The 12,562-nt window shown below is 38.2% G+C and overlaps 1 protein-coding gene across 1 annotated transcript in view; it reads left to right on the forward strand.

Moving 5' to 3' along the window:
* The window catches only part of CNTNAP5 (contactin associated protein family member 5), an 831,640-nt gene that overhangs the window by 688,127 nt on the left and 130,951 nt on the right, over positions 1–12,562 (forward strand). The window contains exon 17 of the mRNA XM_059394484.1: positions 5,254–5,472. Within this exon, the coding sequence (XP_059250467.1) occupies positions 5,254–5,472 (219 nt within the window). The remainder of the gene's footprint in view (positions 1–5,253; positions 5,473–12,562) is intronic.

A 12,562-nucleotide genomic window follows, 5' to 3' on the forward strand; every position in this document is an offset into this window, starting at 1 on the left:
GGTAGCTCAGTCAATCATCTGCCTTCTGCTCAGGTCATGATCCTAGACTCCTGGGACCAAGCCTCACATCAGGCTCCTTCCTCAGCAAGGAGCCTGCTTCTGCCTCTCCTTCTGCCACTTACCCTATTTATACATTTACTATATATTTTGTTTTCAAACAAAATTATTCTTGATGTTCACAAGATACTGCACTATGATTTTCATTGTTCAACTCCTAATCCAATTTAAAGATAAGAAGGGTGACCCTAGAGAGACTTAGTAAAACACCCAGAGTTACACAGCTTACACAGTTGGTTTAAGAGTCAGCATCCATGATCAACCTACCTCTTTCTTCCTTAGTGCAACTTCCTATTCTATTTTGCAAGACTGCCTCAAAACCCAAGAATGCTAGGACTCAGAGAAAATAGAATTTTTTTTTCTGTTATTTGACACATAAGACATTCAGGAAGTCTTCAAAATTTTAGCAATTTGTATATCCTTTTTTCTTGAGTTGTCTTATCTACAAAAATGTTTAACGATATGTCATATAGTTCATATTTCCCACTTTATAGATGCATACATAGAAGGTCAGAGAGGATAAGTGACTTCTTCTTTGTCCATAAATGATCCTGGGATCTGTTGTATGCCCAACGTGGTATTAGATATGAAGTTCTAGGAGGGGAGAACATTATATAGGAGCCTCTACTCAGAAAGACTCTCATCTTCTAGAAGTACTTGAATTTTCAGCACTTTCCTCCACTTAGCATGTTCTTTCTTTGTCAATCTTGAAAGTACATTGTGAGGTCATTGGGTTTCATTGATCTGTGCATTCTCAGGGCCTAACACAAGACCTGGATTGGTAAAAACCCACTGAAAGGCTAACTGACTCTATAACTTTGTCTTGAACCACAAGGGAGTAAATGAAAGGAAGATATTTGTCAGACAGGTGGGAGAGAGAAAGGCCAGCGGGTAAATTCATGCTTGAGCTAAGGGCTGACACAAGGCTTCTGTTTTTCTCCTCCAGGGCCATCAGGTGATGAACATCCCATCAGCAAAGGAGATCAGGCTTATGTTTGACTCTGATCCCCATCCTCAGAGTCACTAGGCAATGTTGGAAATACCACTTATTTACTTACATTGTTATTGTTTAGTTGTTTTCAGGCACCTCTATTACATATTTTAGCTTTGAACCCCTCCCCCAGGGGCACTGTGTAAGTTTGGGGGAAGAAGATTTTTTTTCATAGAGAGAGTGGGTTCAGAAATGAGCTCCAGAGACACATCACCTGGATTTAAATCTTGACTCTGCCCCATCTGGGTTGGAGCCACTTGTCAGCTCAGCTCCTGCAGCTGCTATATGTTACCTGTCTCAAAAGAGTATAGTGTGGCTTAAAATATTAAGGACTTCATTAATGAAAAGTGTTTAGCAGAGTACTTGGCTCTGATTACTGCATTTTACTGATTGTTCCTCAGTTCTAGGAGGAATAGACTGAATGAAGTAGGTCTTTAATAGTGACCTAAATAAAATTAAATAATAATAATTAAAATATTTGTCAAGGAAGTTAATGCCATGGTATAAAACTAAAAAAAAAAAAAAAAAATCTAAAAGAAATTACAAACTTGTATTTAGTGTGTATGGTGTAACGTTTTAATGAACAAGTCTTTAGTTGGATGAAGGCTTCCTATATACCAGCCCTGGTGTTAGATGTCCAAAAGTTGAACTGTTATAAAAACAGACACATAGACCAGTGGAACTCTATGGTCAATTAATCTTCTACAAAACAGGAAAAAATATACAGTGGAAAAAAGACAGTCTCTTCAATAAATGGTGCTGGGAAAACTGGACAGCTATATGTACAAGAATGAAACTCAACCATTCTCTTACACTGTCCACAAAGATCAACTCAAAATGGATAAAAGACCTCAACATGAGACAGGAATCCATCAGAATCCTAGAGAACATAGGCAGTAATCTCTTCAATATCAGCCACAGCAACTTCTTTCAAGATATGTCTCCAAAGGCAAAGGAAACAAAAGCAAAAATAAACTTTTGGGACTTCATCAAAATCAAAAGCTTCTGCACAGCAAAGGAAACAGTCAAAAAAAACCAAAGAGGCAACCCATGGAATGGGAGAAGATATTTCCAAATGACAGTACAGACAAAAGGTTGATATCCAGGATCTATAATGAACTCCTCAAACTCAACCCACACGAAACAGGCAAACATATCAAAAAATGGGCAGAAGATATGAACAGACACTTCTCCAATCAAGACATACAAATGGCTATCAGACACATGAAAAAATGTTCATCATCATTAGCCCTCAGGGAGATTCAAATTAAAACCACATTGAGATATCACCTTACACCAGCTAGAATGGCCAAAATTAGCAAAACAGGAAACAGCATGTGTTGGAGAGGATGTGGAGAAAGGGGAACCCTCTTACACTGTTGGTGGGAATGCAAGTTGGTGCAGCCTCTTTGGAGAACAGTGTGGAGATTCCTCAAGAAATTAAAAATAGAGCTTCCCTATGACCCTACAATTGCACTCCTGGGTATTTACCCCAAGGATACAGATGTCGTGAAAAGAAGGGCCATCTGTACCCCAATGTTTATAGCAGCAATGGCCAAGGTCGCCAAACTATGGAAAGAACCAAGATGCCCTTCAACGGACAAATGGATAAGGAAGATGTGGTCCATATACACTATGGAGTACTATGCTTCCATCACAAAGGATGAATACCCAACTTTTGTAGCAACATGGACGGGACTGGAAGAGATTATGCTGAGTGAAATAAGTCAAGCAGAGAGAGTCAATTATCATATGGTTTCACTTATTTGTGGAGCATAACAAATATCATGGAGGACAAGGGGTGTTAGAGAGGAGAAGGGAGTTGGGGTCAATTGGAAGGGGAGGTGAACCATGAGAGACTATGGACTCTGAAAAACAATCTGAGGGGTTTGAAGTGGCAGGGGGGTGGGAGGTTGAGGTACCAGGTATTGGGTATTATAGAAGGCACAGATTGCATGGAGCACTGGATGTGGTGAAAAAATAATGAATACCATTTTTCTGAAAATAAATAAGTTGAAAAAAATTTAAAAATAATAGTTGAACTGTTTACCTAGAGTTTGCAGACTAATTGGGGAGACAGACCCTAGAAAGATCATTATACAACAGATGGATAAGTGTTGGAGCAGGGATAAGCCTAGACAGGAACCCTACCAAGGATGGGGGAGGCAGGGGTGGTGGACAGATGCAGCAGTAGAGCAAAGAAAGCTCCATAAAGTGGTGCTGTCCATGTAGAACTTAATATCCAGAAGACCAGCTTTACAGAAAGGCTTTTAACAAAATCTTTAATGTTTTTCCTCTCCATTTCTCACCAATCCTTACCTTGGTTCTGCAGAGAGAAATAAATTGAGGTTCCAGTTATCTTGCATTTAGTGTTTATTTGATCTTAAGATGTGCAGGGCTGCAAGGTGGCATCTGTGGCCTGAATAAGAAACAGGAAATTGCTCAAAGAGCCAACTTCATTCTTATTTAATCTTTTAATTGTTGAACACAATTTGTTCACCTCAGTTCTCTCTCCTTTAATGCATGGGTTTCTGAGCCAATGCCGTGGGACTGAGTCCGTCACAACTCACTATGTCACTATAACAGCAGCAATAGCAATCACTTTGAGTACATCTTATGGGCCAGATATGGTTCTATGAAGTTCATCAGGATTAAGTCATAAACAACCTGACACTTAAGTATTATTTTCATTCCCATTTTTCAAATGAGAAAATTGAGGTGTGATAAGATTGGAAATGTGGGTCCAGAGTACATGCTTTCAAGTCCCAGTCTAGGGCCTCTAACTCTTTTAGGTTTGGGCTCACCTTGACCAGAATGCAAAACATTCAAGCTCTTGGTTACTTGAAATTCTACCTACTGGGGGGCTTCTTATACTAAGGCTCATTCTCTGTTTGGATTTGAAGGCTGAGAAGGGAGAGTCCAGGGTGCTATTCGACATGTGTTATTACTGATAATTCAGTTGATGAGTTTGTCAAATAAATACCCATGTCTTGTTTTAGGTGTAAAGGAGAGGGGGCTGTGCAAGGTGTTTAGAAGGAAGGGAAGGTCTGTCATAGGAAGGCTCCAGCTCCAGGGACTGAAAGGGGACTGTCCTCTCATCAAATAAACTTATAATTTGCCTCTCCATATCCTTCAGATAAAAAAAAAATCTTATTTAATAATGGAAAATACAAAAGACATATTCAATAGAGAAAAATAGAGAAGAATTCTACTTTTAGAATCAAATTCTTTGTCCTGTCGGAGAAACTGAGAAAATTACACTTCTTTTCTCACCCATGGAATGGGAATAAAAATTATATCTTTATCATGGTGTTGTTTTGAGAATTAAAATGACAGATTAAATGGTCAGAATTAAAATGGTCAGAATTTAGTATAGCACTCAGCAGAATTCATTGTACCTATTGTGTCCCTGCTACTTCTCTTTCTCTATCTCCCTCAATGGCTATGTCACCACCACCATCATCATAACCATCACCACCATCATCATTACCACCAACACTATCACCACCACCAACACCATTAATGCCAATACCAGTACCACATCATCATCATTGGTATTATTACTCTTGACTGGGTGACCTATGGCATGTGTGATATGCAGATTTTTATAGAAAGGCAGAAAGAGTCATGGAAGAGGGATGGGGACTTATGTTTGATCCCAGGAACCACTACTTGCAGGATATATCCTTGAGATAAGCACTTAAACTTTGACTCTCCTTGAAAAAGAGGAAAAAGTTCATAAGAATATCATGAATGCTTATAATCACATGTATTAATGAAATAAGATGGAGGAGATCACTGGACATTCAAGGGTATGAATCCTCTCCCTACAGGAATGCAGGCATAGCTAATCCAGTATCTACATATATCTATGAAGACACAATTGAAGACAAAATAGACCCAGAAAACCCAGAGCCTTGGCACTGATGCATGTTTATCAATTGGTATCTGTGGCTGTAGCCCTTATCCTGTTTCCTAAATTCTCACAATGAGTACCAAATGGGCCATAAAAGAGCTTGGGACTTAATATTTGGTAATTTTCACAACTAACTGATAATTTTAATACTGCAAAGATTTCAACTGAAAACTTCCTCACCTTGTAATGGTGTAGTCATTTACACCATTCATTCAGTGTGTGCTTGTGATCTCAATGCACTGACTGACACCTCCCCTCAACTTCCTACCTGTTCCCTTGTTGGTTTCAGCTCCATCTGAGATCACTTTTGCCATCGATGTTGGGAATGGCCCTGTAGAGCTCATAGTTCACTCTCCTTCTCTTCTGAATGATAACCAATGGCATTACGTCCGAGCTGAAAGAAACCTCAAGGAGACTTCACTTCAGGTGGACAACCTCCCAAGGATGACCAGGGAGACTTCAGAGGAAGGTCATTTCCGATTGCAGCTGAACAGCCAGCTGTTTGTAGGTAAGGGACATCTTGAGTTCCCCCTGTGCTAATACCTTATAAGACTTCTGTATGACCAGACCCAGAGAAAATTATGATTTTGTTTCAGACTTGAGGGATGGTTAAAATGTGTCACAAGGCATTTATAATTATAAATTTGATTTTACAGATTTTTTCATTCTAGCTTCATAGCCATGGCAATAAGAGATTATGCCACCCCTTAGCAAATTTTGAGGTGGTCTCAGATTTTGTCTCTTTTCTCCTTGTACATATTATTTTCAGATGTTCACAGACCCCTAATATTTTTCATTCTTATAGTCAAAATACACTTGTAGAAAAAAAAATATCAGCTATTTACACCTTAGTAGGTGTTGCCTCTAAGTCAGTGAGCACCCTTCACCCTTCCTAGTGATATCTGACTCCTGATAATTAATGATAACTGTGCAATAAAACATGTTACAGTATCTCAAAGGGATGTGTCACCAGTCATATGGTGGAGGGAGGAGCTACTGTTTTCCACAGGTTTCTTTGATGCTCCCTGAAATCACATCATTCAGGTCACTGCCTTACATTGGCACAGAAAAGCAGGTCTAGTTCTTGAGCTGATGTTGCTCCATTGAGCAGTTCCTCCTGAGACTCAGAATTAGTTTCTGGACAAGTTGTTCATCTGAACTGACTGCCCCTGCTTATAGTGGGTACCAGGAAGTTTTCAATGTCATTTACTGAGTCCATTCATTCTTTCATTCCATAGTCACTAAACACTGAAAACAATTCAGGCACCTTGTTGGATGATGGGCATTGAATGATAAATTGTGTGGTGACACTACTTTCAAAGAGCTTGTGTGCCTGTTTGTATGTGTAAGAAAGACAGACACTGAGAGACAACAATATATAGGAAGAGAATTTAGCCACATGAGTCTAGGTAGGAAAGGGCAACCTCACAGCTGTAATTTAGAAAGGATTTTTTAAAAGTAGGTTGAGTAGCACTTGCAAATCTTGAAGGTACAAAATAGAGCTATAAATAATAGGGCCATTGTAATATTATCAAAGCTAAGAAGCTATTCTTATATAAAATTTGAAGTTCAGATGTTTAGAACAGTTGTATAAGTAAGGTCCAAAATTTTCCAGTCAACCCAGATTTAATTTTCTTTCCTTATTTATTTGTTTAACCAACTCTCACACAATAGAGTTTTACTGCTAGTAATAAAATGCCCTCAGCAATCAGCAGGAGTTTCTTACAAGTTTTCTTTAAATTAGTTTTGAACAGTTTTTAACTCTGACAAAAACAGTCACTAAAAGCATGCCAGCTAAAAGAGAAAAAGAAGTAGCAGAATATGTCATATTTTCCCTTCTCAAGAGGAATCATATTTCTTTCTTCATCTGTCATGTTTTACCTATCTAGCAGAAGCTATAAGTGATTAAAGCATTTTTATGATTATAAGACATTTACTTAATTAATAACCTACATGAGTGATATGATTTACTCTTAAAATATTTTTGAAAATTTATATTGCTGTTTTAATTCTATTAAAACATCACATTTCATTTCTCTGAAGAAGTTTGCTAGTCATCAAGATTTAATGTCTTTTTTGGTGAAATCAATTCAAGTAGTTTGCAATTTTCATAAATTATATTCCATGCCAAAGTTTAATTTATCTTCAGGCAGTATTTATGAATCTTTCTGGCAGAAAGGTGTACATAAGATGGAATAATATTTTTTATCCTTCCATGCAAATTTCATGTCATTATGAAATTATCATATGCCCTGAATATGTGATAAACTGTGTGCAAGTCAAAAGGGAAAAGTCGCAGCTGTGTTTCATGGCAGGTTTTTATCTCCAGACGTTTCAGTTAAATTGATCACAAATGCAATGAGTTGTAGGAGCATGTCGATGGTTTTGGAGGACATATCTTGCTCGAGCTGGAGCCAAGGTCAGCTGTGGTGAGAGCACCTGCTTCAGTTATGTTTTTCTCCAATAAGTTCCTTCTCTGATGTTACTCTGCCTTATTGAATTTGTCTTAATGTACTTTAAGAAGAAGAAGAAAAAAAAGAAACATGCTGTTGGAGGTCATTTTAGTCTGCTGGTTTGAATTCTGTTGTTCAGTGTTCAGCAATACACTATTTAGAAATGTCAGGTGGCCAAAAATGCTGAAGTCCCAGTATTTCCATTTTGTATAATTCAGTGGTCCAAAACCAAAAACCAAAACAAAAAATAAAAACCCTCTACTTAGCTCTAAGAGCCCAAGTGGAGAATTGCATTCCCTGTCATTCAGAAATTTAGAGACATTGAATATTTATATTTTCTAGGCAGAAAAAAAGATATCATTGGTGTATACTTCTTCCCAGGGAGAGATTGAAGGTAGCAGTATTTAAATATTCATTTGGATATGCCTATCTGGATACTTTTAGCCACTAAAGTATCTTTCAATCAAAACAGAGCATCATTCAGCATTGTAATTGCTGGTGTAGACGTGTGTTCGTGAGTGCTTCCTGAGTACCAGAAACAGGTTAGATTTTGTAGAACAGGGTGTACCTCTTCACCCTGCTCCTGTCATTTAAATGTGACAAGTTGAAGTGCTCATACATGAGTCAAGGCATGCTGGATTCCCAGAATCAATATTTTTATCTTCAGACTTTTATCACCATGATAGTTAGGGACATTTGCAACCCTGCCATCTTACTGATCACACTTTTTTTTTTTAATTATTATTATTGTTTAACAGAATAAGAGAAACTTTATAACACATAGATTCTGAAATGTATGCTGCAAGTATGTAATTATCTCATCGATGAAACTCTTAGAGGTATTAGCCCTCTGGTTTGCTGTTCCCTACAAATGTGGAATCCAAGAACTAGCACCCACTGCTGGAAATTGAGAGACATGGGTGTGTAACCCAGGTCAAGAGCCAATAAGCCACAAGACATTGGTTAAAAAACACCTATCCTTTGTATACTCATTGTCTTTACCTGCAAAATAGAAAAGAAAAGTTTGGTATCTTACCTCCCAGGACCCAAGGAACTACAATCTCCATGTTTATGTTAGGAATGACAATCATCCTTATCCTCATTCTCCCCAAACCTGAATTGCGTCTTTCCAACTTTGCTGCAATTACAGACATTTTGTAAATATCTGGGCCTGTGAGCTTCATTTTCATGTGATTTTACTGCCTTCTTCTTATTATTTTTGTTTTGTTTTGTTTTGTCTTTCATGGACTTGTGTTTTGTTTTTTGGGTTTGTTTGTTTGTTTTGGTCTTGGTTGTTTTTTGCTTAGCTGTTTAATTGTGTCAATGTAAACTGAAGCTGCTCACATTTTACAGTTCCTTGGAGAAAATACTAGACTATGAAAGAGAACAATACGATTCTTGATAAATCATTAAGTTCAAAGAGATCCCTAAAAATGTTGCTTCTGCCTCCCTGCCGGTAGCGAACTATTATTTCTATTTTCAGGTGAAGCATGTCAAACTTAGTGGGGTCAGTAGTGAAACCAATCAGGGAGAGTGAACACACAATAACCTTGATCTCTGGCACAACATAGACAGGTACTCTGTGGCAAAATGCAGCCACATACATGAGCTGCCAGAAAGTATACATGTGCATAGTTACTTATATTTATCCTTGAGAGTGACTCAGGAGGATGGCTTTCCTGATGCAGCCCAGTAGAGTTTTCTATTTGAGAGGATATAACATGTCTCAAAGTACAAGAGAAGGTATGTATCCTTTTCTCAATTAAAAGTAACTGAGGGGCACCTGGGTGGCTCAGTCCACTAAGCAGCTGACTTCGGCTCAGGTCATGATCCCAGGGTCCTGGGATCTAGCCCCACTTCTGGCTCCCTGTTTAGAGGGGAGCCTGCTTCTCCTTCTCCTTCTGCTGCTCCTTCTGCTTCTGCTCTCTTGCTTTCATGCTCTCTCTTTCTCAAATAAATAAAATCTTAAAGAAAAATAACTGAAAGGCATATTTCAGCATATTTATTCAGCATATTTATTATATAAGCCATAGTGCATTGAAGATGTTACTTAACATTACATCAGTGGTGAAACAAAAAGTAAAGGAATTATTGTATTTTCAACATCACATAAATTTCTGATAATATCTAATTTACCAAAAATGTTTAAATTTTTTCAAAGGTAAGTCATATAACAAGTATACTTGAATTATTTCTCTTAGTAAAAAAAAAAAAAAAATGTGATTTCTGATGTTCCCCATTAATAGTTAAATACAAGAAACTGTTGTGACTAGTTTAAGAAGTTGGTAAGAGACCTCAAAACACCAGCAGGGTAAGTCCCAGAAATGCTGTGCTTTGTTGTTGTGGACAAAGTACCTAGAGGAGCCCCTATGTCCACTTAATAAAAAATTCTTTGATGCAAAACAAAACAAAATACAACAAACAACAACAACAAACAATGATGCAGAGCTACGTGCTTCCCCATGCATTTTCTGTCCCCAACACCAGTGTTCCACCAAATCACATTCTTATAGCTTGAAAGTGTTTTGAAAAAAACATTGGTTCTATTTTTATATTCAGAGAAGTGAAAGATTAAATCACCGTCTTATGCAAAGTTTTATTTCTTCTTTAAGATGTTCAGAATTGAAGGCATTTAACCTATTCCAATAGCCCATTTTTAGTGTTTTCTGTACCCCTCAATAGTCCAGAAACTTTTTTGAAATGTTTATCTGCAACCCCTTCTGCTTTAAATGAAGCTTATTTTATCATATGTTGGCTTGCAATGGATTGATAATAGGTAATTGGAGGAGAATGTAAAGTTATTCTGTTGGTTTGATTGATTGATTGATTGATTGATTGATGTTGGTAAAACATAGCACAAATCATACTGTCTTCTTTAAAGGAGAGTGCATATGGCATATGGAATCATTTTCTCAAGCAAACCCAGGGAAAGAAGCCTGAAGCCTGAGATTTAGACTACACAAAAACCCAATGTTAGAAGTAGTTATTCTGTTCCTCTGGCACTACAAGACATCAAAATTTATAACTCAGTAAAGAAAAAAAAAAATTAGGGCAGTGTCATTTACATGGAGCTTGGGTGATAATCATTAAAAAAAAAAAAAGTAAATCCAGACCTTTCTGGAAAATAAAATCAGTATTCCTTGGACATTCAAGGACCTGATCTAAGGGACAGAAGGGAGGTGAGAAGTTGTTTATGTTTTGTTTTGTTTTTTTGTTTTTTTGTTTTTGTTTTTTTGTTTTTTGTTTTTTGTTTTCCACTGAGTATTAACAATCAGGGAAACACCAGGTTGGAAAAAAGCAGACCCAGCAAGGCATGCAGGTGCTGGGACCCTAGTGAGCCTGTTTCAGTTTCTCCAAGGCTTTGTCAATATAGCTGAGGATTCAAAGAAAGAGGTGAGAAAGCCCTTGAGCAGAGTGGTAGAGGGGAAGAAAATGTAATCACAGTCTTCTGAAAGTGTTACTGGCAGATTTACACTCAGTTCGCATATTGTTACCAAGTTGCCTTTGATCCAAGAAGGAAGGGATTTGGCTTCAGAGTCACTTGTGTAGGTGAAGGAGATTTTGCAGAAGTGAGAAGTGCCATGTCTCAATTCAGCTTTTTCCATCATCCATGCACCACGCTGAATGGTGCATTGTTGTCTCGGGATCTATTTATGGTGTAGAGAGAGGCTTAGGAACCCATGGTAGACATGGAAATGTGCTGTTCAGGTCCCCCTTCAAGATGGACTTGTTGCCCTGCTATGAGAAAGCCGTTGACAGATAGTCTTCATGTGTCTGCCCCTTCAGGGACTGCGTCAGCTCCAGAGAAACACCTAGACAAAGTCACAACCTTTGCAAGTGTGTCCACAATGACCTTTTGAATCGAGGGTATAAAGGTTTGTCCATTTTGGCCCAAAGGATTGTCCATTTGGCCCGCAATTCTCATGGGTTTCTTCTAGCTCTGGTGCTCTCTGTGGGGTTGTTCTAGACTGTCCTTAAATATGCACTGCTGCTCTAGCACCCCCCACCCCCTCCTGCTTTCTCCATCTCCCATCTACAGGTGTGGTTCCCAAGGGCATCCTTAACACACCTCTTGCTGCACAGCCTGCTTGCTGGAGAACTCAACCTGAGCCAGAATCATATATTTCTTATAAAACACACATACACACACAACTTTTTAAAAGTCATAGTAATCTCTTAAACAAAATTTATTCTTCATTTCTCCCCAGGATTAGCCATAATATAACCCTTCCCCCCTTATTTTTTTTTTTTTTCCTCCAGAACACTCTTTAAAGCTGATGGGTTCCTTAGTGTTGAGTTTGCATTGTTTTAGTTCTTTTTAAAGGTCTTCTCCCTCAGTGTAGGATGGATACCTTTACCCCTATCTACTTGGCAGACTCCTCTTCATTAATGACACAGCCTTTTGATGATTCAAATCCAATTTCTTCTCATAGGGGAGTGTACTCCCCCACTCCACCCTCTACCTGTGATCATACCCTTCACACTAGGTTATAATGATCTGGTTATTGCCTGTCTCCCCTCTAGTGGTTTCCTTGTGCACAGACACAGTATCTAATTTATCTTTACATCCTTGTGCCTGGTGCAGGTTCTCTGATGTATTTTGAATTCAGTAAATGTATAATCAGTTACTGAAAGTGATTGAATGCAAAGTTCCAAGTGCTGGTCCTTTTAATACTGGCTTTATTTTAAGTCATTACCTTTTCTGAGCCTCAGTTATTCCATCTGCACACTGGGCTTAATAATCAATACTTCATAAGTCAGTTGCAAAGATTAAATGGGCATTTTTCCCTTTTATTTGGAATTCTCTATCAAAGCTTATTAAATAAGAGTTGCAAGCAAAATATCATTTTAAGTGGGAATTTATTTTTACCCCCATCCCAGGGGAATAATAAGACACTGCTTTGCCTGGAAATTTATAAGATTTGACATTTAAAGGACATATTCAATTAGTGCAATAGCTCCCAGGGGAAGGATCCTGCCCCCACACTGGGTTTTATCCCTTCTTTGCACAAATCAGCAGAAGTGTCCCCACGTGGTAGTGTATCTGATGCATGAATGCCTCAAAAGCTGAGGTAGGGCCTTTACAAAAGGTAACATTACAATGGCCGTTGTCTTAGCAACTAGCTTTCAAAGGGAAAGGGATTT

The sequence above is a fragment of the Mustela nigripes genome, chromosome 3 (genome assembly GCF_022355385.1).
Source record: "Mustela nigripes isolate SB6536 chromosome 3, MUSNIG.SB6536, whole genome shotgun sequence".
NCBI classification, from domain to species: Eukaryota; Metazoa; Chordata; class Mammalia; order Carnivora; family Mustelidae; genus Mustela; species Mustela nigripes.